The following is a 27,939-nucleotide window of genomic DNA, read 5'->3' as shown; positions in this document are numbered from 1 at the left end:
ATGACCTGAGCCAAAGTCGGACACTTAACCGACTGAGCCACCCAGGTACCCCTTGGGTGAATACCATTCCTTTACACACCTGGGCAAGGTAGGTTGTCACAAAAATATTCACACCTATTTATGAGATTAGTATATACACATTTTTTAGTATAAGAAGCATGTTTGGCTTGTTACTGTTTTGCTGGGAGCTCATGCATGTTCATTGAAGTAGAATTCAGTTAGGTTGGAACATGATCTTAAGGACAGGAATACATTGGAGTTATGCATTTGGTTATACGGATAGCTAGAAAGTGTCCAGCCTCTCCTTCCAGTGAACCTAGGCAAGACTCTAATGAATAGTATCTTCTCCCCCTATTCTTTGGAGTGTATCTATCCCACTAATCACCTAACACATTATAACTGAAACATACATCATAATGAAAAAAAAGCACTGCTAACTGGTTTTATCAGTTCTGTAACATGGCTGAGGTTGTGCGCAGTATAATTCCTCTCTACTTCTCTAAAATGTCATTTAGCCCATAGAAAACAAACAAACAAACAAACAAACAAGACAAAACGAAACCCCAAAAAACCTTTGGACCTCCCTAAGCCACAATATATATTCTAATAATAATTTTTAGGGAAAAAAGTTAATAGTCATCGATTCCGGCACAGCTCACATAAATGGCACTGGAGTAAGCTGTTGGTCAGAAATAAAGCTGAAGAGTTAAAGAATTCCCGGTTGGTGACTGAGCAGTGGATCTTTTTCCTGGTTTCCAGGGCGGAACATGGCCTTTGCACGGTTGAGGGAAACACTGAGGCCATTGCCTTTGACTACGATCCCAGTACTGTTTTCTATCAGTTTGTATCCCTTGCGTTTTCTGAAAACAACATGTTAGACAGATTAAAAATAGATCTCCAGCTGGAACTGTTACTTTCTACAATCTTACATGCCAAGTGTAAAAGGGTTAATTCCATTTAACCGAATCCACAGCTTTTAAAACACTGATGTCTTATGAAAGTATAGTTATTTTCCCTTCTTCATGCAAGAAATATGCCTGCCTACTATAATTTGTGATTATATGTTAAACATTAAGCTGACACAATTTTGTAGTTACTCATGTCTGGTAGCATTTTGAGGATTAAAAATAAACCATAGAAAAATTAATAATCTAGTTTGGTATTCATCATTCAATGGAAGATTTTCCTCACCTACACAGAATGTTTAAAAGCAAAAAATAGGGAAAATGGCCCATTTATGCAGAAATATGCAGAAGTTTTGACAATATACTATGGGAACTTAAAGTGTTAAAAGCAGCAACTTACTTGTACACCAAAAGGGTGATCGCAGTGACGAATATGGCCAAGCAGCCAACGGAGACCAGGGCACCATTTGCCATTCTTAAAGGGGAAGCTGGGTCTTAAAACAGAAGCAAGACAGTATTAGTGACATCTTCCACCTAGAGGACATGCTACTCATAATGCAATTAAATAAATGAAGAAAGTGGCTATCAGAAGATACATGGCTCCCTCTGGGCTTTCAGTAATCTTTTCCATTAAATAATACATAGTCTTTGGGTCAGGTTATCTTCCATTTAGAGAATGAGTTAGCATGTCTGGAACACCGTGTTAAAGGGCTCCGAAGAGAGATGTCATGTCCTGGAGACACCTGCTCAGGTCTCAGCTGACCCTGCAGCACCCACGAGGTGAAGGGCTCCATGCCCCTCCTGGCCACTCCTCTGGCCTCATCTCCCACCACCTCCTTTCCAGCGGCTCTAAAAATCCTGGGAGTTGCCTATCCTCCCCGTGCTCTTACAAATCCCCATGCCCTCTGCTAAGACTGTCCTTCCCCTGGCTCCTCTCAAGTGTTCACCCCTCAGGGTGCCTTCCAGACATTCATGAGGGCACTGGGTCACGACACCTGGCTGTGTCACTCCTCTACCTGCCTCTCTTCCTCTGCCTCGATCACATTGTGTTGCAATTACTGCTTTACCCATGTTTCTCTCCCACTAGATTATAAGAGCCACAAAACAGGGGTTATGTACTCTCTGTATTCCTGGAAACTGGCAAATTAACTAGTCTCATCACTACCACTAAAGTATGATTGGGGTTTATCTATTTTTCTTCCATCTCCTCAGCCACCACTGCAGTCCCAGCCACCAGCCTTCTCCCCAAGAGGACCTCTTGTGTACCTGCTTCCACTTTTACCTTCCAGGGATCCTTGCTTCACTCAGCAGTCAGAATGATCTTTAAAAGCATCAATCAGATCACGCTTCAAACTTGCCGGTGGCTACCCTCACACACAGAATAAGACCCAAGCCCTACCACTGGTCTACAATGATCTAAATGGGCTGCCCACTCTTGAAATTCAGGTTTCAGTTCAAAGGAGGCCCTTCACCAAGCAGATGCTGCTGGGTGGGCAGGACTTTCCCTGACCTCCAATCTAGAGAGCTGACTTTGACCCCTTTCTCTCCCATACTTATTACTCTCCATGTCCCCGCCTGGTTTTATGTTCTTCACAGTGTCTTCTTCTTCTTCTCCTTCTCCTTCTCCTTCTCCTTCTCCTTCTCCTTCTCCTTCTCCTTCTCCTTCTTCTCCTCCTCCTCCTCCTCCTCCTCCTCCTCCTCCTCCTCCTCCTCCCCCTCCTTCTTCTTCTTCTTCTTCCTCTCCTTCTTCTTCTTCTTCTTCTTCTTCTTCTTCTTCTTCTTTTAATGTTTATTTATTTTTGTGAGAGAGAGAGAGAGAGAGAGAGAGAGAATGGGGGAGGGGCCGAGACACAGGGGAACAGAGGATCCGAAGCAGGTCAGCACAGAGCCCAATGCTGGCCTTGATCTCATAAACTGTGAAATCATGACCCGAGCTGAAGTCAGACGCTTAACCAACTGAGCCACCCAGGCACCCCTCTTCACAATGTCATCTTATTTGTTGGCTCTTTCTGCCCACAAAAGCGGGAATCTTCTTCATCTGGTTCCCTCACTCGTCTGGAACTGTGTATCTCCTGCCTAGATCTCTGTTGGACACAGAGTAGATGCTCAATGAATATTTGTTGAAAGAATTGCAGGTGCTTCACAAATGTTCATGGGATCAATGAATAAAAGTCATTTCTGCTCAAAGTATATGGGTTTGCCTTTGAACAAGGATATTTCTGAAATTCCAACTTTGAAACCCAAGCCATCAAGTTACAATCCCCACTGGATTAAAGGCTCTCTTTCTGAGCTTCCTTTATGTAGATTTTGAAAATGGCTCAGGTCACCTAAAGTTATCACTCACTGCAAGGAGAATTAAAGGAAAGCAAACATCTAAACATCTAATCCAGATAAGAGAACAGGGGTTTGCCAGCACTGAGAAAGCTTCATAGAATAGGTTATGACCCTAAAACGTTGTTCTAAAAAAACCCCGCAGCAGCACAAGAGGAGTAACTGTGGCAGCTCCTGGAGGCAATAGTTTTGAAGACAGGGGCTCACTCAGGTCCAGGGCCTCCAGCATGCCTCCTTCTTCCCTGCCCATCCCGCTCTCCACCCCGGTCCCAGTGCATCTAGTCCTGGAGGAAGCAGGGTACCTTTGTATCCTTGTTTTTTTTTTTAAATCTATACCTTAGATCTCACCAACTGTAAGCTCTCATACAAATAATTATATGTATGACTACTTAAGCTCTTCTTTCAAGGAAGTTAAAGCTGCCTTTTATATGGTTAATGAGTAAATATATATTTCAGTACATTTTACCTTATGAGATAGGCTCCAGATCCAAATGAGTTGTTTTGTTTGTTTGTCTGGTTTTTTGTTTTTGTTTTTAAGAGAGAGCGAACGAGCACGTGTGAGGTGTAGGGAGGGGCAAAGGGAGAGAGAGAGAATCCCAAGCAGGCTCAACGCCCAGCATGGAGCCTGATGCAGTGCTCAATCCCACAACCCTGGGATATGACCTGAGCCAAAACCAAGAGTTGGACGCTCAACCAACTGAACCAGCCAGGCGCCCCCCCAAAGGAGTTCTTTGTGAGTTAGTCATTAGATTGTACCTGGCAAGATTCAAATTAAGGAGCAAAGTAAGTGCTGTAATGTGTACACAATTTAATCTCTCTTTCCATTCCACCACAAAGCATTTCTTCTAGGAGATAAAGCAGTATCTTTTAACAAAGTCGATTACAAGTGAAATTCAGTTGGGCTCACCAGGTGGAGTTCTAATTTGTGGTTGGGGAAAATTAGAAGCCACCAGTAAATGAACATCTCTCAAAGAAATCCTTTAGTCCACTCTGCTACCATTTTAGCTCTCCAGGCAGTAGGGGGCAGAGAGGAGAGGAGATTTGCTGGTGAACGTGTGAGGACTACGTAGGTTGGTTTGTCACTGTCACGCTGTAATGCTTGCTAGAATTTGGGAAGGGAAAGAGGAGACATATGGCAAGTTAGAAAGGAGCCAGGAGTCCACTTGGTTTCTCATTTTTCTTCTTGGCTTCATGTCTTTGCCGAGGTGGATTCTAATGAAAACATGACACAAGTCTCCCCCTTTTATAGTTTAATTGAAGAACATTGTTATTTTTTGATGTTGGGCTTTACACTTTTCCCTTGAAACATAAATCTCTTTGAACATGCAGTGATCGTATCCCATTATTACTGGTCCATGATCACAGCTGATTTTTTTCATCAAACGATTTTCCTTTGGTCATTATTTCATTGGGTCTCTCTCTCGTTCTCTCTCTCTCTCTCTCTCTCTCTCATCCCTGCCCTAAGTAGATTTGCTGTTGGACTTTAATGCCAGTTCTGAAATCCACATTAACGATAGTTCAATGATTTTTGCACTGAATATCAAACAGTGACAACAAAGACTTGAATGGCTTTATTATGAGACACACACTGTACCTGCAGTATGAAATGTTCATACAACATAAAACAAAACTTACCTCTTGCAGGGACAGAGACGAGGGTGCTCGTAAGGGCCAAACTGGTATCATCACCCAGGGTGAGGTTCACACAGTATGTCCCAGACCCAGTGAAGGCTCTTCTCACGGTCAGCAAGCACATACCAGCCACGTCCACATCCACAGGGTCGCACACTGTGCTGTGGGCGAGCTGGCAGGTCGGGTCAGAAACTATGGTACAGACCTCTGTGGGGATTCTGGGGGTACAAATGGCACCAAGGGAGAGAGATGTCATATCAGTTTAGAAGGGACAATCACAATCATTACGCATCTATAAAACTGAATTTCACTTTATTATTTTATTCTTGCATACAATATAAGAATATCAAACTATATGATGTCAAATTGTCACATATAATTTATTCCTAAAAAGCCTGGGTGTGAGCTACTCCTTCCCCTGTATCCTCAGAAAGGTGTGGCCCTGGGGGTGGAGGAGAAAGAAATCATGACCCCCAAGGCAAGGGGCTGTTGGAAACTGTGTGAAGTCCAAGTCATTCTTCCACATCTGAGCTTCCTAGAATGCCTGCAGATACAGACAGCTTAGGTGTTCGGCAAATATATTATTAAATGCCAGAGCTGGCCCTGCCTGGGTCCCTGCAGAGGTACAACAGTGACAGCAACAGGAACTATTTATGCAGTATTTACTACGTGCAAGGCACAGAGCTGCAGATGTGTGACATGACCTTGCCTATTCCTTTCAATGACCTGACAAAGAAAGTAAGATTAGCCTAGTGTAGCAGGTGACAAACCAGCTCAGGAAGGGGAGAGACTGGCCCCGGGTCACACAAGCAGAGGTGGATCTGGGACTTGAATAAGTGAGGTTTGATGACCATTGAGGCAAAGTGGCCATGCATTACTGTCTTAGCCACTGTGTCACCCGTGAGTGGCCCTCCCGGAAGCAGAGACCATGCTCTGATGCTGGGGCTGGTGAGGCATGGGTGGCATGGAGGACAAGCACTCTTCTCAGCTGGCTTCATTCCTCCGTTAGGTTTTTCCCAATTTTCTGCCATCCTCATCCCTCCCCTCTCCCAAGCTTCTTATCTGTCCCTTCTTATTAATTATCACTAGGACATGGCCATTCCACACTGGTTTCCCACCACTCAGAGGGGCCTCAGGGACCTAAGAGCTGGGTTCCGAGCCAGGTCCCAGCCTATGAACCATGCTCTGCAGGTACCCACCATCTCGGGGCACCGTGTGCCACAGTGGGCCCATCTGTAAAATGAGGAGACTCGGGATTGGGTAAGGATTCAATATGAAAACAGATATAAGATGTTAAGAACACAGTTAAGTATTCAATCAATCATTATTATTCAATTTCATCAACAGTTAAAGGTAATGAGCATTGCTTAACTCGAGCAAAACTGTGCACGTCAGAGCGCCTCATAGGGCCCTTCCTTGTCGTGGCTGACTGATAAATCAGGAATCTAAATCAACTTGGAAGGGGAGACGGCGTTAAGGCCTTTGCTCAGGCCTTGACCCGCTCCTCTGGCTGACATGTACTCACGTTCCTTGGCAGGTCACGACAAAATCCATCAGGGAGTTGTCAGGCTGTGGCACGGGCATCAGAACATCTGTCATCCGGACGATGTTAACCTCTAGAATTCCCTCTAACAAAACAGCCCCCAGAGAAAAACAAATCAAAATACAACAGATGCCAAACCAAACTGTTACCTAATAAACCAGAAAGCCACACAAAATGGAGGAGACACAGCCTTCTCCCCGTACCAGAAGCACACCAGACCTAGGAATCTACCCCATAGCTTGAACTGAACTGAACTGAACTGTTCTTCGTTCCAACCCAGCTCTTCATTTCTGGAGTCTGTGGATGTGTCAGAAGGCAGCACTCCTTCTGGGCAAGAATTTCAGAAAAAGCTACCTCCTGGGAAGATGTAGTGCTCAGGCTCAGGCCTTGGCCACCTTCTCTCAGCCCCACGTGCACAACTTGGGCTTCAGCCCCCACCTGTCTTCTCTGTGGGGTACCTGTGGGCAGTGCCCATGGTGCACAGCCATCTCTGGTGGCCCTTTCTTACACACGAGAAGTTTGACTTTGTGAAATCAGCTAGAGGAACAAAGTGGATGTTTGGAAACTTGCTACTGCCCTTTCTTCAAAGCACCTTCATTCAAATTTCTGGACTCCACAGTGTGGGGATCAGGCTCCTTAGCATGTGGGCCTTATGCTGGGCTCATTTCCACCAGAATGTCTAAGGAAGGCCAGGGACACAGGTGGGAATCTAGACACTAGTAGAGTCTTTGCCTGGGCACATGTGATGTCACCTTGAACAGAGTGGGTGCCCCTGCCCCCATCTCTCCAGACTCAGCAGAGCAGGAGGGTGGCCCAAGGTAGATTCTAACATCCTTCCCCCTGCTGCTCTTACCTACAATTGTGATGGTGGCTTTAAAGTAACCGTATCTGTAAATCTGGCACATTTCATCTGGATTCTCCCTCAGCTCCAGAGGGTTGTCATTAGCTGATGCTGGAGAGTTGGAATAAGATTTTAGATTAGTTGCTGAGAATGTAAAAGACGTACATAATTCATAATAACCAAAAATATAAACAGGTACATGACAACCAAAAATTTAAACATCTACCTGCCCTTTAGAAAAACATCAAGAGTTCTATACTATCAAATCACTGCAGAAATTTGAACCATGTAATGGCTCATGTAGATGTGAAAGCTTTGAGGCATTATAATTATTAATTTATATAAGTAAACCAAATCCTGTATCTTCTTGAAACACAGGAATCAAATGAAAGGTAGAAGCCATATTAAAATGTGTGATACAGCAATCATGATTAAATCAAGCAGGCCGTAATCGATAAAAGCACAGTTTAATTTTTGAGGCAGGTGTTCTGGGCTCGACTTCAGGTCTCTTGGTTTTGGCTGTTTGAGACCATGGGCACATCATTTAACTTGTCCTTACTTCAATTTCCTCATCTATAAAATAGGAACAACACCTCCTGATCCACTGAGGTTGAACTATGCTTGCCATATAGGAAGTCCTTAATAAATATGTTTCCTTGTCCCAAGCTGTGTCTCCATACATCTATTTAGATGTAGATATGCTATAACATATATAGATACATAATTACAGATGGGAAGTTTGGTGCAAAAGAGATTAAGAAGCAAGCAACAAAGAGAAAGGTAGTTCTTTTCCTGTTTGGGTGTTTCATAGCTCCAAAGCTTACATTCTAAAAGTCTTGTAGCAATTGATGGGCTGAGGTGTGGGGAAGGAAAGGAATGAACACCAGACACTTTGAAAATAACCCAGGGGCACCTGTGTGGCTCAATCAGTTAAGCAGGTGACTCTTGATTTCGGCTCACATCATGATTTCACAGTCGTGAGATTGAGCCCTGAATTGGGCTCTGTGCTGTGTGTGCAGCCTGCCTGGGATTCTCTCTCCCTCTCTCTCTGCCCCATCCCCTGCTTGTGCACACACACACTCTCTCAAAAAAAATAAATAAACATTGAAAAAAGAAAATGACTTGTCGAACATGATTAAGGCAAAGAATTTAATGCTCTATTAGTCGCAATTTTAAAAGCTCTAATTATGGTGTTGGTATTCCTTTACTAAAATAAAAAGACTGGAAGGAAAATAGGATAATGAAAATTTCAAAAGGCATGAAAGTGAACCTAGTTGGGGGGTGGGAAGGGCATCAGAACTTCAGACGAGTTGCACCCTAACGTAGTGACATGTGGGTATGAAGCTGGTTGGGAGATTTCTCGAGGGCTCCTCTGAGCCTTTAGTGGGTAGATGGATGTGCCCTGTGACTCTCCTTTGTTCAGAGGGCCTTCTCTGAGTGATTCCCAGAGCTTCTCTGGAAACAACTGCTGCATGGCACACACTTTGGAAAAGAGACACAGCAAGAGATTTCTTTTGTGTTGGGTATTAAAGATGGCTGGACCCCTTAACAGGCAGAAATTATCAAGTTAGAACATGGAATCATGACCCTGCCATCTTTTAAAATAAAACTTCTTTTAAAAAACGCCCAAATGACAAAAGTTAAGGATTCTACCTTTGGTAGAATGCTTGTAAAAACGCATATGGAATTTTGTAGACATATCTATAAGGTCAAGTCTATATCCATGTATCTGTAAAATCAAGGCATAATTAAAGGACCAATTAGATAAAGCCAGGCTTTATAGTGAAGCTTCCCTTTACTATAAAATGTAACTAACTCATAAGGTTACTACCTTATATCTAGTGATCCAACCTATGGAAATAATAACAAAAATTTGAAATACCCTTTCAGTGACTTAAAACATATTTTTTTTAATAAATGCTGTATGATATAAATATATTCTAAGAAAAACAGCTTAATAAAAATGCAACTTAAAAAAATGAATGTTAAATAAACTAACATTACATCCTTTACCATTTAGGAATTTCTGGACAGTTCTAAAATTACAGGCATCTACAATTTATTTTGAATTTTATACCTGGTCTCCTTACTTATAAAGAAGATCATCAATAATTATAGAAAAAGATATTCTTACAGAAATACCAGAATGAAGCTATATGATTAGATTTGTTCAGTGCAGTTATATTTGTAACTGGAATTAGGATTAACCTAATCAAGTGTCAATAAGAGAATGGTTAAATAAATTATACATTTATACACCCTATGTACTTACATACTGTATTTATACCTACAACGAAATACTATGTAGCCATTGAATAAAGTGAATTATATTTATATGAACTGACAAGGGAACGAGATCTATGATGTTTGTTAAGTGCAGAAAAGCAAATTACAGAACCATATATATAGCATGAGCTCATTTACATAAAAATCAAACCAACAACACCTATGTATATTTATAGAATATGTTCGTGATGCATAGAGAAAGATCTGGAAAGAAACGCTCTCAACTATTAACAAGGTTTAATGCTTGGGAGGAGAATGTGAATAGGGACTTTCACTTTTATTCTAGACTTCTCTATCGCTTGAATTTTTATTAAGGAGCATGCATTAATTTTGTAATTTAAAACGTTTCAAAGAAGAATGAATCAAAATCAGTAATGACTTGTATTGTCTTGATTTAGCTAGGCCAGAGACTTAACAAGATTTCATTTTATTAATAACACACTATTATAACGCTTATTATTTGGTTAAAAAAAAAAAAAAGAATTGCAACAAGTCTAGACGCCGTGATGGAGTATTTCCTCTGGGCTTGGGGATGGCGCCCTCTTGTGACCAGTGAGGGGGATGCCAGTCTATTACCATTCCCCTGATAAAGTTATGCTAAGATGTAATAATGTAGGGTAGGATGGGGCATCAGATGCAAGCTAACACTTTCCAAAGTAGACTCTTAACAACTTCCTGAATGTCCTTATATACTATCAGTAGAGCATGGGATTTAATTAATTATGCCTTATATCCAGAACAATTTTTATGTCTGGAGTCTGTCCAGCTTGCTCACTGAGAAATACTCTCAAGGTACATTCTTTCTTGGGCCATTTGGAAACTACTTTCAAGCATGGCTGTGTTTCATGGGACACTAGGTGGATGTGGGCAGGGCAGGGAGGAGATTGGAAGTGGGGATGGCCTGAATGTTTATAAGGGGACAAGGTGTCCTCTCATAGCTAGAAAAAATGGGAGAGTAACAGAAATGTGATGGGCCAGACCGGGAAAGCATCTCTACACATAACGAGGACCAGTACAAATTAGGAAGTTCAAAGAACTGCACACAAGTCATGAAATTCTACTTGCAAAATGACTTTAAACATGCTCTCCTGTTTTCTCTATTCTAACAGCTTAAAATGGTGATAAAGCAGTTAAAGAATAACAGGTACAGAATGGCATCACTGCAGAGTTTCTACACAATCCTTTAAGCTAGTGATGTAATTATGTAACCTATGTTCTTGTGTGTGTGTGTGTGTGTGTGTGTGTGTGTGTGTGTGTTTCTTAGGTGTTAAGGAACCCCCCTCCCCCCACTCAAAGATCACCTGGAAACACTTACGTAGAAAAGAGGTGGGTTTTGGAGGTTTGGGTGAAGGTGAAGGACAGGGTCCAGGCACCGCAGCTTGCACAGTGAGGTTAAGGTTAAAGGTTCCATTGAGCACATATGTATGATTCAAAGTTGGATTGTTGGAAACAAACAGACCAGTATTATCCCCGAAGTTCCACTTGTAGTAAATGGCCGACTCATTGAGGAAGTGACTGGGGTCATGAATCAGGACAGTGAACATAATGGGGAGGTCCCTGAGGAAGGTTTCATCAGATAAATTTCGATCATTCTTCTGGTACATAGTCACAAACACAGGAATGTGATCTAAAAAATATACCCAAAAATAGAAAGAACACATGATTGCTTGATTTTAAGTGGATGACTTCAATAATGTTTTCAGGTTAAAAAATTAAAATTAGGGATAATTCAGCATCATTTTCCCTTTTCCTACACAAGTTTTCCCAAGTTATTCTGGAATCATAGATGGGGTACAATATAATAGATAAGTCTGGGAAGGAACCTATATGAATCACAACCTAACCCAGAACACTTGCTCTAACTCTTTCTTAACCAACTAGTCACCAGAACTAAGTGTTTCACCATCAGTTAGAGTTCACACGACTCACCTGTTACCACGTACACATCTTTCACTTTTGCAATAGGAACATATGCCCGTCGGTGTCTTCTATAAACAGTTACTTCCATAAGTTGAGGGCCAAGTGGCACATTGGCTGTGTTTACAGAAACTCTTGCTGAACCCCGTCCTAACTTCTGGAAATACTGACCTTTGAAAAGATGGAAATTTTTAGTTATTGGCACATTACATGATCATTTTAGGAAGTTGTTGTTTCTTAACGACTTGTGACTGCCACTTAGAGAGTGCTCTGGAAAAAGAAAAACAGGATGGGGATGTGGTCCTAACTGGTTCAGAAAGGAAGATAGTGCTTATTTCATGTAAAACCTTCTATAACAAACCCACAACTAAATAAATATAATTGTATGTAGTTGGTCAAAATGAAAAGAGCTGTTTGGTGGGATAATACAGTTAGTCCTTAGTTTACAAATAAAAAAGTTTTTATAAGTGATCAGGCACTTGAAATACATATGTTTCTCATAGAAAAGTGTCCAAGGGAGTTAAAACAAATTATCCAAAAATCTACCTTATTGTTGTAACAATATTACTATTTCAGCTCTATTATTGAGCAGCTTTTTTTTTTTTTTAGGGGACTAGAATCTTCCACTTTCTAATAGTATTCATGTATAAAAATGCAGTCAGTAAGTGATTAAAAAGAGTATAAAAAATAATGCAGTGGTTCTATAAACACATTCCTAGGACACTCCTGACTCACTCTTTTTCTTTCTCCAGCCTTCACATCAATCTAACTACCACTGGCTAGCTAGTGAAGGTAATTTCTGTCCTTCAGGATTCAGGGATGTTTTTCTAATCCCATTGAGGCACCCAGCATAGATGTGTGATTGGAACAACAGAGATGGTAAGATGGATGCTTGTGGGGATGACTAAGGACCATATTTATCACATGGTCAAAGGTATCAGAAAAATACACTAATCTTCTCAGGGAGATGTGATGTGGGATCCCCTTTATCTTGAAATGCAGGGGTAGTTCTGTTGGAGGTTGTAGGGGAAGAAGGTATCTCTTGGGGAGTTAGTTATACGTGAGGAAAATGTTAGCCTGGGCATTGAAAGACCACAGAAGCACTTGGTAGTTGAAGGAGATTACCAGTTAACTCAGAGACATCAGAATATGGAAATTCAAAAGTCTTGTTAGAAAAATGGCAATTTCTGGGCTGAAAGCTGATTTTTAATAAAGACATCCTAACTAGCTAAATTAATGGATGTTAACTGGGCTAAGAAGAGAATGGAGTGTTAGTGAGCATACACGACTCCATGCAAATGGTAAAGTCAAAGAAATGATGACATTTGGTGAGTTGACTGCCAGGGCCGTGAAGACAGTGAAACAAAGCCAGCCTTCAATCCCCTGATTTAACTAGATGGGCATAATATTTGATCTATATTTTGTACTTCATTAAACTGATGTGCATTGTTAATATTTGTTTTGATTTATAAATGAGTTAATTGGACAAAGAAACTTTCTCTAATTTATGAAGACAAAACATTTAGAAGTTTAGAGCCTGTACAGTTGGTAGCAGTCTTTGTACGTCAGAGCGAGGTGGGACCTGGTGATGTTTTTAACTAAGAACTTAGTGGTTTTGCTAATTATAACCTAAATTTGCTCCTCCTAAAAACAATCATTTCAACAATAATAAAACAAAAGTGGATAACATTTGTGCTTAAAAAAAAAAGAAGGTAGACTATGTCAAAGAAGAATAGTAGTTAGATTATGTTATTTTTACACAATGGAATATTATGCAGTCGTTAAAATAATGTACATAATTTTAATAATAGCCAAATGCTCATGATACTCAACAAAAATGTGTATACAGTATAATCTTAAGAAATACTAGCAAAAAAAAAAAAAACCCACCATTGTGTTAACAGTGGTAACATCTGGTGTTAATTATATACTTTGCATTTTTCATTTGTACTTTTCTGTATTTTCCAAATTTCCTATAAAGAGCATAAATTTCCTTCTTAAAAATTCTCTTGACAAAAAAAAAAAAAAAAGAAAAAATCAAATGCCCATCTGTGTGCCATTCAAAGAAATACTAATATTTTTTTCATATTGCTGTTTTAGACAGAAATAAATTGAGTAGTTTTATTTTAAAAAAGAAAGCTGAATTCGTTTTTTTCCATCTTTCAATTCTATAGTGTCCCAAAGATTTGCTAAGGCTAAACAAGATTTTATTTTTATTCCATACCCTCCACCCCAGCTAAGAAAAGTTAACAAAGTAACTGTTGTGAAACTCTTAGTGTTAGAATTCTTGATTATGGAATAAGAAAAGAAAAAAAAGGAAATTTTTAAGGGAAAGTAAAGAAGCAGATAAGGGAGTTTTGTAAAAAGTCCAACCAAGTGTGTGAAAGACGTAGACAAAATTCCATCTCTTCCATCCGGGGTGGTGAGGGAAAGGCTTTCCGTCAGGGAACACGTTATGATGGCCTGGGCTGTTACCATTTCCCGAGTCAACCTCCTCCGTCCAGTTGTAAACATACTGGTCAGAAGATGGACCAGTATCTAAACAGAGAAAGACACAAGCCAGGCTTGTCATGTGGGCTCAGAATGCTCAATGCTCATCACTGAATTAAACATCTTTTCCTATTTTTCATAAATATAAATACAGTTGGACAACTAAAACCCTAAAATTCAGAATTCATCTGGTGGTGCATATGTATGCCTGTTTCCTGCAGATAGGTTACATTTTAGTAAAAGTTTCATCTAAAGCAATTATTTAGAAAGGTTCAATCTAGAGATATCACAATATATTTATTTTTAATATTGGTTCTCTGAATCACAACTGTATTCAAACCAAACGGAAGGATGCTTTCTTTATCTTTTTATGTTGGTACTGCTTTCTGTAGCTTCTTCTTTTTTTCTTTCCTGAGTCATTTGGCATCAAATGACTCTCTACTTTTAAAGATTTTGGCATGCTTCTCCTAAAAATAAGGACATTCTCCTACATAACCTCAGTATCATTAAACTCCTACTAAAGTCTAATCAAGGGTCACATACAACATGTGGCTATTTTGTCTCTTCAAATGATCAGAAAAAAAAAATAGAAGTAAATATGGAAAAAAGTTACAATTGTTGAGTCTAGGTAGAAGGTATTTGTGTACTCAGTATACCCTGATTTCAACTTTTTTGTATATATGATATATTTCTTCTTTTCTTTCTAAAAGTAAGCTCTATACCCAATGCGGGGCTTGAACTCAGGATCAAAAGTTGCATGCTCTACTGACTGAACCAGGAAGGTGTCCCAACATATTTCATTTTAAACAGGTTATGGTAAATATCTTTTCACCTAGAATAGTTTCCTCACCCTCTTGGTTTTTTATGTCACTGACATTTTTGAAGAAACTTTTTATTTATTAATCTATTATTGTTTTTTAATTCTTAAATTGTCCCAAATAGCTAGTGAGAGTCCCTTCAAGCTAGCTCTTGTGTCCTTGTGATGTGTCTCCATTGGTCCTTGAGCATTTCCGCACTTTGGGGCAGGCTCACCTGGTACTTTCCCTGTCCTCGACCTGGAATTAGTATTTTCCTCAAAGATCCCTAGTTCCTTTAAAAAAAAATTTTTTTTTAACATCTCTTCATTTTTTTTGAGAGACAGAGCACAAGCGAGAATGGGGCAGACAGAGAGGGAGACACAGAATCTGAAGCTGAGCTGTCGGCACAGAGCCTGATGCGAGGCTTAAACTCACGGACCCTGCGATCATGACCTGAGCCGAAGTCGGACACTTAATCGACTGACCCACCCAGGCGCCCCATCCCCTAGTTCTTTTTCATGGTAATAGATATTATATAAACATTTTCATAAGTCACTGAGACTCCTTTATATAAAAATGCTCAGAGAGATAGATTGTCATTTGAAATATTCATATAAATCAGTTTTAGAAAAGAGAAAAATTACTACAAAATATTAAGCACTTAACAGTTTAAAAATATCAAACCCTTTTTGTACAGAATCTAATGTACAATTCCTAATAGGAAGATGATAATAAGGAATGAACACACTGACAATCTATTAGAAGTTGTAAGTAATAAAATCAGATCATGGGGCACCTGGGTGGCTCAGTCAGTTAAGCGTCCAACTCTTGGTTTTGGCTCAGGTCATGATCCCAGGGTTGTGGGATTGAGTCCTGCAACCGGCTCCATGCTGTCAGCACAGAGCCTGCTTGGAATTCTCTCTCTCCTTCTGTCCCTCTCCCCTACCCCTGCACTCACACAAGCTCCCTCTTTCAAAATAAATAAATAAATAAATAAATAAATAAATAAATAAATAAATAAATAAATAAATCAGATCATAAGTGCATTTAACAGTCTTGTCAATGATCAAAGAGTCTCAGTAATTAGCTCAGAGTTTTTGAGACTGTGCAGTTCTCAAGATAATTTCCCTTGATGCGTTTGTGTTCATTTGCACTCTTTAACATGTACAAAGAGCTGACCTGCTTTAAGAGCAAAGCAAAACCAAAATATACACATCTGAGCATTTGTGTTAGCCACACATTTGCATAAGTGATACTTGTGAGCAGAAATTAATCTCATCAGTAAACATCTGTCAAACTGGCTATTCTCTGAGTAGCCAAAAGAATTCCAAGTAATCAAACCAAAATCTGAGAATCAACAATGTATTTTCTGGCTAATCAACTAGACACTAAGAGAAGGCTGAGCGTGATAATGTAACTTTTGAAGAAAGTTCCAGGAGGCAGAAAGCCATTAGTTTGTTTGCTCAAGTGGGTTTGGCTAATGTTGATGTGGGAACCCCTCCCTGTTACCCAATTTGAGTAGGGGGTGACATGAGATAATAGCATCTTGCACGTACAGAGGTACCTGTGAGCCTTTAGGTTTATGAGGTAGGTCTCCAATAGGAGAACTAGCCTGTTCCTGTGGCATGAGTAACATTCCTTACCATTTCTGCAGTTCTTCTCATAAACTATGTTGCCACTGACATCTTCCGTTTGGCATCTGGGGAATACCAGGTTTACCACAAACGTTATAGTAGAGCCCACAAGTGCTGGTGAGTCACTGGTCAGAATAGCCTGCACGTGGCCACCTAGGACATAAAAAAGTGCAGCTTAATGATCAAGCACCTTTTTCCTTTCACTGATAAGTAAACAAAGAAGAGTTAAATCCACTAATAAGGACCAGAGCATCCTTATGCCTTGATTTTATTTTATTTTATTTTATTTTATTTTATTTTATTTTATTTTATTTTATTTTATATTTGTCTTTTTTTTTTAAATAAGGACCACACCCAGTGTGGGGCTTGAACTTGTGACCTTGTGAACTTGTGACTCTTGTGATCAAGGGTCCTGTGCTCTACTGAGTCAGCAGGCACCCTCCCATCTTTATGCCTCTTTACGATCAATTATTTTCTGGATTCCTAACTTTTGCTTTCAGAGCACAACATTCTAGAAGACAAAAAAAAAAAAAAAAAAAAGTCAAACCAATTAAAGAATTATCTAAGCATAGAAAGAACCTTTACTTAAAATAAAAAAAAAAACCTGTTTGATTATACAAAAACAAGTTTTAAAGGTTTGTATTTTTTAAACTCAGAAGGACTCATTCTTTCATGCAAATGGCAAGATACTCACTTTCTGATAAACCACACTTTTGAGATGGTCAAAACTACTCCAGAGTCTCTGATCTTCTGAAGAGGACCATTCCCATATTAGGTAAATAGATTTGAGGCTAAACCTGCTTGCTCTCCAAAATCTTCCAAGAACTACAAACTTACCAGTTTCTGAGGCGATTAAACTTTTTTGTGTGTGACTTAGAAAGTGATCATGTTCAGATAAAGATTGCTAAATTCAGGTTCCTCCCACTTACTAGAGTACTGTAGTTCATGGAAGCAACACAAGCCATGGGATCTCCAAGTCTACAATCTATGAGACTGACTTAGATAGGAAATGATAGTTGTTTGCCTTGAATCTTCTGATTTACCTTTCCAGGAGTTTTTCCACCTCGAGTCTCCCCTTTTCCACACTGGATACAGTTTTTCATTCCACTCATTTTCATCTGAAGACCAACCATTGAGTTGGTTGTACTCCCTCATATAACCAGAAGTTCTTTCATTGCTCAGCACATCATGAAATCCTATATCAATATTTGAAAAACAAATTATTTTGTCTATTTCATTCTTCATTTAGTACTTACCTTAAAATAAAGCAATTTTTCATTTCATAAGCTTGGAAAGTAATACTTGATATTTCCAATATGTCAAACAAATAGAAGTTATTTTTGTATTAAAAATTTTTTTTAATATGTATTTTTGAGAGAGAGGGGGAGAGAGAGAGAGTGAGCAGGGAGGGGTAAAGAGAGAGGGGGACAGAGGATCTGAGGCAGTCTCTGAGCTGACAGCAGAGAGCCCTATGTGGGGCTCAAACTCATGAACTGTGAGATCATGACCTGAGCCGAAGTTGGACGCTTAACCAACTGAGACACCCGAGCACTCCTGTTTTTTGTTTTTGTTTTTAAATTTCTACTGGAAATAGCTTAAATAAAACTAATCAGATCCTCTTTCTGAAGTTTAAATGAGTAAAATTCAAAGGAAAATTTTTGAAAATTAGTATTTCTTAGCCATTATTTGGTTTCTCAGTACATAGTCTCTGAATATTGGATTTGATACAATATAATTAGGAAAACACTGCTGCCAATGATAAATGTTCTCTTGGCTAAAAGAATGCCAGGATGAGGAATGCCTCCAGGTTTTCAAGAGATGCATACCAGTACTGGAGAGCCCACTGTTGAGCGATCTAATTTTTTTACGGCTCAGTATATGGTCTGACTTAGTGAATGTTCCATATGTAATGTGTAATCTACAGTTGTTGGGGGTTTTGTTTTTTGTTTTTCATCTTTATTTTTCAGAGGGAGAGAGAACATGAGCAGGGGAGGAGCAGAGAGAGAAGAAGGCACAGAATTCAAAGCAGGCTCCAGGCTCTGAGCTGTCAGCACAGAGCCTGACATGGGGCTCGAACTCACAAACCGTGAGATCACGACCTGAACCGAAGTCTGATGCCCAAATGACTCAGCCACCCAGGTGCCCCTACAGTTGTTGGTTTTTAAATATCATTTACGTTAAGAGCTGGTTGACAATGCTTAAGCTTTTTAAAAAATGTTTATTTATTTATTTGACAGAGAGAGGAACCGCACACAAGTGGGGGAGGGGCAGAGAGAGACACAGAAAATGTGAAACCGGCTCCAGGCCTGAGCCGTCAGCACACAGCCCGATGCGGGGCTCAAACCCAGAAACCATGGGAGCATGACCTGAGCCAAAGTCAGACGCTTAACAGAATGAGCACACAGGCACACTGATAATGCTTTTTGAGACTTCTATGTTCCTACTGATTTTCTGTCCACTTGTTATTTCAATTACTCAGAGAGGATTGTTGAAATCTTCAACTATAATTATGGGATTTGCCAATTTCTTCAGTTCTATCACTTTTTGCTTATTTATTATTTTTGAGAGAGAGAGACAGAATGAGCAGAGAGAGAAGGGAGAATCTTAAGCAGGCTCAACGCCCAGCACAGAGCCTGATGCAGGGCTCGATCTCATGACCTGAGCCAAAATCAAGAGTCAGATGCTCAGCTGACTAAGCCACCGAGGCACCCCTGCTGAATGTATTTTGAAGCTTGGTTTAGAATTGTGCAGTCTTTTTCATGAATTGATCCTCTTACCAGTAGGAATTGCCCTTTATGTCTGGTAATATTCCTTGTCTGAAGAACTCTTTGATAGTAATGTTTAGTGATTAACTGGTACATCTTTCTCCATCCTTTTATTTTTTTATAAGATTTTTAAAAGTTTATTTTTGAGAGAGGGAAAGAGGGGAGGGGCAGAGAGAGAGAGGGAGAGAGAGAGAGAACCTCAAGCAGGCTCTGCATTGTCAGTGCAAAACCGATGCGGGGCTCGAACTCACACAACTGTGAGATCATGACCTGAGCTGAAGTCAGATGCTTAATCGACTGAGCCACCCAGGTGCCCCCTACCCTTTTATTTTTAACTGATTTATGTTTTTATATTTGAAGTGGGTTTCTTATAGACAACATATTGGGTTTTTTTTTTTTAATCTTCAGCGTGTTTAGGTCATTTTACATTTAATGTAATTATTGATATTGTGGGATTTAAATCTACCATCTTGTTCTTTTTCCATTTGTCCTATCTGTTCCTTGTTCCTTTTTTTTTTATTATTATTATTATGAGGTTATTTTTTGAGTTTATCTCTTCTTCTGACTTATTAGCTATATCCTTTTGTGTGGTTGTTCCAGGCTTTACAAAATTCTAATTCTTTTGAAATTCTTTCTCATCTTGAGTTGGTCTTTTGGCCTTGCCTGACAATTCCAGGGTTCACGTGGTCTCTCCTTTCTTTGAGGATTGTAGCAGATTTGTTGGTTGCCTACCTACCAGCCATTCCAGCCTGCACCCCTGCTTGTCCTCCCCGCCTTGTTACAGAGCTTCTATTCTAACAGTTCAAAATTCCAAAGGCTCACTTTCCTAGCTTTCTTTACAGTATGGGCAGGAGCAGGTGATTAGAACCTGGCCATTCAGAGCTAAGAGGAAGTCTTCTGAGGGCTTCTGGGAAAGGTTTTCCTCCTTCATAATAAATAAAATAAAATAAAATAAAATAAAATAAAATAAAATAAAATAAAATAAATAAAATAAAATGAACAGCCTCCATTTTTGTTCACATCAGAAGTGATCTGGGAGTTGGTAATATAATGTGAGGCCCAGAGCTGTGACAGCCATACTTAATCATGAGGGCACAGATCTGAAGCAGCCAATACACTGAGGATGCAAAAAGAGTTCTTGATGCTGTTGAGCTCTTTATCTATCTAGCCTTGCCTGCATCTGTACTGGTTGAGGTAACATATATCTTGCTCAAACCCTTTTAGTATTTTGTTATTCACAACCAAAAGCTTAATTGTCTATAACTCACAGCCAGCCCCTAATCATACACTGGCTTAAATTCTCCTCTCATCAATTCATACGGTCTTGTGTCATCTGGACTAGAAATCCCGTCTTCTCTTAAATACTGAAAGAGAACTTTCAGAAGGTGTGGTATTTGGTAGGTGCTAAGAGAAGCCATTTTGAATGGATGCCACTAACCTCTGTCTTTTATTTCTCCTTTTTGGTAGGTGGAGGGAACAGCCTGTTGTTTCCATCTTATAAGGGAGGCGGATGGAATGGAAAAGAATATTGAAATGAATACTGAACAATCCAGATGTCTCACAATGGGTGAATGTTATGAAACTTGGTTTCTAGTCTTGATTTTGTTACTAAACAGGCTGTGTAACCTCAGGCCAGGTCTTCTCAAGACCTCCAAATCAGAGAAAAAACAAGTAAGACAAAACCCAAATGTCTTGTGATTCTGTGAGATTGTTTTTATTTGGAAACAGATACTAGGTGAAGGCAGGTTTATCAATCAATGTTTATAAGTGGATATTCATTTGAATTGAGTCATGGAGTACTATAATACTCAATGTGGAAAGAATTAACATTAGTTCAAATCACTTCAGTTTATAGATGAAGAAATTCAGGCCTAGAGAAGTGACAGGATTCACTCAGGTCACCTTTCATGGAGTGGAAATGAAGATTCACATCTTTTGATTCCCAGGACCTATTTCTCTCAATGCTCCAAAGAGTCTTCCTCTTCCTCAGATCCAGAGAGAAAGCCAGCGTTTCCGGAAACATAATCAAAACATGGGTTTCTCCTCTGATTTTAAATGTCAGCAGTGAAGGAAAAATACAAACTTAAAAGAGTGACAGAGAATAGATACACATGTCCATGGAACAGAATGGAGAATGTAGAAATAGACCAACTCAAATACACCCTACTGATTTTTGACAGAGATGCAAAAACAACCCAATGGAGTTTCGAAAGACAGCCTTTTCAATGAATGGTGCTCTGAAAAAGTGAAAAGCATAGGAGAAATTTTCAGTCTCTACACTAGGCAAGAATTCTTTGACTTGACATTAAAAACATGATCCATAAAAGAAAAAAAGAGATAAGTTAGGCCTCATTAAAATGAAAAACTTTTGCTCTGTGAAATATCATGTGAAGAAAATGAAAAGTCAAATTACAAACTAGGAGAGAATATTTGCAAACCACATTTCCAATAAAGGACCGATATCTAGAATATATAAAGAATTCCCCAAACTCAACATTAAAAAACAATCTAATTTAAAAATGGATAAAAGACCTGAACAAATATTACACTGAAGAGAATGTACAGATGACAGAAGAAACACATGAAACCGTGTCCAGTATCATTAAACGGTAGGGAAATGTGCATTAAAAACACAATGGGATGTTACTATACACCTATCCAAATGACTAAATAAAAAATGGTAACATACCAAACGTAGGCATGGGTTAAAGACAGCAGATCACTCATACATTGCTGGTGGGAACATAAAATGGTACAGCCACTCTGGATAACAGTTTGGCAGTTCCTTGTAAAACTAAACATGCAATTAACATGCAACCAAGCAATTGTACTCTTGGGTATTTGTCTCAAAGAAATGGAAACTTATCATCACACAAAAACCTGTACATGAATGTTCGTAGCAGCTTTCTTCATAGTGGCTCAAACTGGAACAATCCAGATGTCCCACAATGGGAGAATGTTTAAACTGTGGCATATCCTATACTGTGGACCACTACCCAGTGATAAAAAAGAGCTACTGATACATGCAACAGCTTCAGTAAATTATGTTGAGTAAAAAAACCCAATACCCTCACATTACATACTGTAATGATTCCCTTTATATAACATCTTTGAAGTAACAAAATTATAAAAATGGAGAATGAATTAGCAGTTACCAGAGCAGGAGGTGGGGTAGGAAAGGGTTGTAGGTTTAAAAGGGTATGAAGGCCCCTTGTGGTGTTGGAACAGTTTGGTATTTTGACTGTATCAGTATCAATACCCTGCCTGTGATACTGTATAATCATTTTGCAAGATATTACCATTGGGATAAATGGGATAAAGTGTATAGGGGAATCTCTTTGCATTATTTCTTAAAACTGCATGTGACTTTACAAGGACCTCAAGAGGTGAAATTAAAAATAAGACACACTTGGGCACTTGGGTGGCTCAGATGGTTAAGCATCCGACTTCAACTTAGGTCATGATCTCATGGTTTGTGAGTTCAAGCCCCGCATTGGGCTCTGTGCTGACAGCTCAGAGTCTGGAGCCTGCCTCAGATGCTGTGTCTCCCTCTCCCTCTACCCCTCTCCTGCTCTTGCTCTGTCTCTTTCAAAAATAAATAAACATTAAAAAAATTAAAAAAAAAAATAAGACACTCGGGGCACCTGGGTGGCTCAGTCTGTTAAGTGTCCAACTTCGGCTCAGATCATGAACTCATGGTTTGTGAATTCAAGCCCTGCGTTGGGCTCTGTGCTGATAGCTCAGAACCTGGAGCCTGCTTCAGATTCTGTGTCTCCCTCTCTCTCTGCCCCTCCCCTGCTCACACTCTGTCTCTCAAAAATAAACATTAAAAAAAAAATTAAAATAAGACATACTTAACAGTAAGCAGGTTTTAAAAGAAAAAAAGAGGTGTGGGGGGGGGGGGGAGGGCAGGGCTAGAAGTGAAGGGAAATGGATCCCACGCAGCACCCCTGTGGCTTTTCTGTCTCCACTCTAGAACCTCTGCTGTGTGTACCAGCAGACAGGTGGTGGCCAGGTTGGCTGTTAACTTTATTGATACCTACTCTTGCCTCCTTTTTACCAGGGGCAAGGAATCCCGTGGTGTTTGATACAATGATAAATTCTACCCATCCTTATTTTTTTCTGGACAGAATATTTAGTCTAGGGCAAGGTGAAGACAGGAATGACAGGTTTTGTTACATTTTGCTTAATAAGTTGGGACTCTTCTCAAACCCACAGCCAATATTTAAGATCAGGCTAATCTGTTTCACTGAGCAGAACAAATTAGCACTGATGGAAAGAAGGCTAGAATTAGGCACAGGTCTCCATTGACTGTCAACTTCTCTGTCCCTCTATCTCCTACGACTGCAGACTCTAGGGAATTCTGTCCTGGGAGCTACATTGAGGTAATACAATTGCTACCTTGTAGGACTCCTACCCCAAGCACCTTCTGTTAGCTAATGTCACAAGAACCCCATTACCCAATTTTTCAAATGAGGGAATGAAAGCTCAATGGTGCTAAGTCACTTGTGGCCCAGTCCCACAGCTGGTAGGGAACCCAAGTCTGTCCAACAGCAGGAAGGACCAAGGTTGGCTTGAGCTTTCTTCCTCTTAATTGCTGTGTAGCCTGGGGCAAGTTACTTGCCTTCTTTGTGGCTAGGCTCCATGTCTAGGAAACACGATCATCACAGTGCCAGCAACCCAGCCTCGGCACCCTGTGAAATCCTTGGTCTGGACTCCCTCATCAACGACAGAGTGCCTCTTCCCTGACCCAGTCACAAGAGATGGCAGGGCTGGTGTCTCTGGGGACCAGCACAGCCCAAGCCTGAGAGCTCAGCCACTAGGAAAATGGACTGTGCCTCTGGCCACTCTGCTCCTGCCCCTCACCCTCACCTGGGGGGTCCTGTGGCCCCCAGCAGCCCCTTCTCAGCCTCACCCCTTCCTGAGCCTCTCCAGTCTTGGGGAACCTCGCCTGCACTCCACGGGTACCAGCAGCTCCCCCTCTTCCTCTCTCTAGACTCAGCATTCCTGCTGGGATCCCACCCTGCAAGGACAACCTAATTAAAGGACTTTTCCCTCCACAAGGAGGAAGGGGAGAGAAAAGAGGGTTTGTGTGGGCGCCTAGCCCATGTGTCCAGGATCCTGCTCACACACAAGTGGGCCCAGCGGGTGCAAAAACCTGGGCTCTTGGTTCCCACACCTGTGGAATAGGGAGAGGACCATCTGCTCCTCGGTGGTGGTTGTGGGGATGAGTACTTGAGTGATGTAAGTGCAATAGCTGCAGAGTGGCTACACACGGGCACGAGGTAGACACTGGCCCCTTCCCTATGCCTACCATCCTCCCCCCACCCTGTAAACCCCATGGAATGGTCTGACACAATCAGGACCCCTGGACTTTTAAAGTGTTTTTTTTTTTGTTTGTTTTGTTTTTTTAATGTTTATTTTTGAGAGAGAGTTCGCGCGCGAGCGCAAGTGCGGGAGGGGTAGCGAGAGAGGGAGACACAGAATCAGAAGTAGGCTCCAGGGTCTGAGCTGTCAAGCAGAGACACCCAGGTGCCTAAGGACCCCCGGACTGTTCATCACTGAATGTCCCTATTCTGTTGCAGTGAGGTGGGGTGGACCTTCTGGGAGACCTTCCCTCTCCCACTGCAAACTACCTGCAGGAGCGTGTGGGGCCACCACAGCCACCTATCCCCTGGACAGACAAGTGGGCCACACACAAGTGCAGGGAACTGAAACCCTGGCTTTGCATTCCAATTACAAGAGGATCTTTTTAAGCAAGGAGGCTCCAAGCCCATCTCCCAAGATTCTGGTTTCATCAATCCGAGCCTCTCAGCATGGTTAGAAAAATCTCTAACCTCTAACGTGGGACTAGAATTGAGACCCAGGGCTTCAGCTCTTCTCTTAGTAACCTCACTCGAAAAGGAGCTCCTGCAGGTCTGTGAAAAAATCTCAACAAGACTAGCAACGGCTTCTGGGCTGGGATGATTAGTGAGCAGATCTAGATTTTAGGCCTCATTTCATTTGAGCTGACTACGCTACTGGATAGAAACTAGACCAAATTTCGTGGGAGCCATTGCTTTGTTCTCAGGCCAGAGACTGTTCCCCTCACACCTCCACGCTCCCTGATCCCTGAGTGTGGCAAGAGGAGGTGGCCAGTGCAATGGAAAAAAAAAGCTCCTTAAGAGAGGGTCTGCGTGGCTATTACTTTCCAAGAGCCGGAAGCAAAAGCTGGAGCTGGAGACATTTTGCTGTGGTTTCAACATTCCCAAGTGTTTCCAGAAGACATGAATGAGCACGAAAGTTTCCTGAGGAGATTCAGGAAGTCCCCTTCTGGCTTAGGTAACAATACTTCAGGCAATCCATCCTTTTAGTTGACAAAGAACGGGTTAAACACAGAAACTCAGTTACTCACGTTTGGCAGCATCAAGAGGCAATCTTGCAGCCAGCAGCAGCAGCAACCCCAGGAAACAGGAGAAACATTCCATGCTGAATTCTCACAGACCCAGGCAATCAAGGTTTAACTTTTAACTCCCTTGGCTCCACCCGCTAAGAACAACAGTGCTCTTCTGGCCTCTGCTGCGCCCCACTCCTTATTTTAATTAAATACAGGGTGCCTCAGGGCAGATCATGTGATGGTATTAAGCAGCCTTGCCTGATCTGGTCTCTGGAGTTCAAGCTCTTAGAACTCATGTGCTTCTGACTCACTCACTCTTAGCATCTATTCTCTCTTTTCAGATGTGCACCGTTTCAATGTTGTGATTCCACGTTTCTAGTTAAACGGACTTCCTTTCCTATGGACCTACTTTAATATCCTTCATCAAACAAAATTTCAATCTCCAACCTCATTGTCAACTTGATGCGGTTCCTTTACTGAGTCATTCACCCACAGCGCACGTGGCCATGTCACAATTGCGCTTCTTTAGCTGTGCTTCAGATGACCAGCTCTTCCCAGTGCTTGTACATTCCCTTCCCAAGAGGAGACACAAGTGGGGGAGTTATCTCTTCCATCACTTGAAATTGGGGAGGACATATATGGATAATAGCATATGTTGCACCAGAAGGTGCTGGAAACAGCTGCACAGGCTGCCAGTTGCTGAGAAATGTACTTATGAGCCCATTTTAGGAGATCTGTGGAATTCCATACAGCGTTTGGAAAAACCTGCATCATTTCTGGTAACTGCTCTCCAAGCGTTCCTGTGTCATACCACGCAAAGCCAACTGCATAAAACATACTGTGTATTTCATGTTACAGAGAACAGGCACTGAGTGAAAAAACACTCTTGCCTGGAACACGAGTTTTACATAAGCAAATCGTGTTTGGTTATAGAGTGTGCAGAAAATGTGGCAACATGAACACTTGACTACATGTGATGTTTGTCTAGGTCACGTCCACATGACCATCTTCAGTACATATAAAAATCCCAGTGGGGGTGCGGGTAAAATTCAGGGTATTAGCTTATGTTTCGCCTGTGCTAACAAGGAATAGAAACTGAAGCCCAGGGGCGCCTGGGTGGCTCTGTCGGTTAAGCGTCCGACTTTGGCTCAGGTCATGATCTCAGGGTGAGTCCTAGCACCTCATCGGGCTCTGTGCTGACAGCTGGGAGCCTGGAGCCTTCTTCGGATTCTGTGACTCCCTCTCTCTGCCCCTCCCCCACTCGCACTCTGTCTCTGTCTCTCTCAAAGATAAATAAAACGTTAAAAAAAAAAAAAAAGAAACTGAAGCCCATTAAGCAGGTGTGGCAGGCTAGCCCCCTACCCTAAGGCTGCAACGCAGCTCTTTAAAGCTCCTTTTACAGATTTGGAAGACAGTATGAAAGAAAAAAAAAAACATCCCAAGGAACATATTCATGATTGAAACAAAACTATTTTCAAATATGGATGAATAAATTAACGGAAGTACTTATTTTATGTAATGTGAATCATCTATATAGTTCTGTTTGTTTTTTTCCAACCAACGTGTAACTTTTATAATAAAGGCTTTTCAGTTTAGGGAAAATTTACTGTTGATATTTAATTATTGCCCTTTGTTACAGACAATTCCAGCTTTTATGTTTGGTCACATTAGCTACCTCTGTTGCTAACTAAATTGGAAGTATCAAAGTCTTCTGTTATAAAACCTTAATTAATAAGGAGACAGATGTAGTTTTCTTTTATGTCTTCTCTCCTTCCTGCTCCTTCCAGGGCAGACGGCAATGACTAGGGCGATAGGAAAAACCGGGAGCAGCTGGCCGGAGGTGAAGAAGAAACCAGAAGTTAGTTGTTCATTCTAAAGCACTACTAATTGCATGGATTGCCTGTGCCTTGATTAGCACAAGCTGATGGCATATGAAGTAGTTTACTTCGTAGGATGTAGATACGGGGTTATTTTGGATACAAAAATATTCTCAAGTGTTTTTTTTTATTAAAATTTTTTTTTAATGTTTATTTATTTTTGAGAGACAGAGAGAGAGAGAGAGAGAGGAAGAAAGAGAGTGAGTGAGGGAGGAGCAGAGAGAGTGGGAGACAAAGATCCGAAGCAGGCTCTGCACTGGTAACAGTGAGTCCCATGAGGGGCTTGAACACACAAACTGTGAGATCATGACCTGAGCCCAAGTTGGACATTCAATCAACTGAGCCACCCAGGTACCGCTCAAGTGTTTTGTTTGTTTTTATAAAATCATACTCTGAATTTAGTTATTTGAAAAAAGGGAACCTTCAGTTACTTGGTATTAACAACATGATTATTCTGTTTGGAAATGATGCTGAGAAAATAGTCAGCTTTGGAGAATGTACTAAATTTCCTCTAAGGGTCCTGGTTCTTGATGCCCCTCGTGTGG

At 40.9% G+C, this 27,939-nt stretch overlaps 1 protein-coding gene across 2 annotated transcripts; it reads right to left on the bottom strand.

Moving 5' to 3' along the window:
- Positions 1 to 56: 56 nt before the first annotated feature.
- Positions 57 to 25,742, bottom strand: GPNMB (glycoprotein nmb). Of its 2 annotated transcripts, XM_042920189.1 has the most exons (11): positions 25,536 to 25,739; positions 17,420 to 17,572; positions 16,386 to 16,529; positions 13,829 to 13,993; positions 11,468 to 11,626; positions 10,854 to 11,165; positions 7,265 to 7,363; positions 6,394 to 6,496; positions 4,872 to 5,086; positions 1,306 to 1,399; positions 57 to 860 (listed from the first exon to the last, which is right to left on the bottom strand). In XM_042920189.1, exons 1-11 carry the CDS (start codon positions 25,606 to 25,608, stop codon positions 707 to 709), a joined length of 1,671 nt encoding a protein of 556 aa, XP_042776123.1. In that variant the 5' UTR covers positions 25,609 to 25,739; the 3' UTR covers positions 57 to 706. The 2 variants fall into 2 exon arrangements, with proteins under 2 accessions (XP_042776123.1, XP_042776131.1); XM_042920197.1 differs by lacking the exons at positions 57 to 860; positions 1,306 to 1,399 and adding an exon at positions 3,901 to 4,338 and having other exon boundaries at positions 25,536 to 25,742.
- Positions 25,743 to 27,939: the final 2,197 nt, after the last annotated feature.

The sequence above is a fragment of the Panthera leo genome, chromosome A2 (assembly GCF_018350215.1).
Source record: "Panthera leo isolate Ple1 chromosome A2, P.leo_Ple1_pat1.1, whole genome shotgun sequence".
Taxonomy (NCBI): Eukaryota; Metazoa; Chordata; class Mammalia; order Carnivora; family Felidae; genus Panthera; species Panthera leo.
Note: the sequence above shows the minus strand (reverse complement) of the source record. Positions and strands in the feature narration are given on the sequence as shown.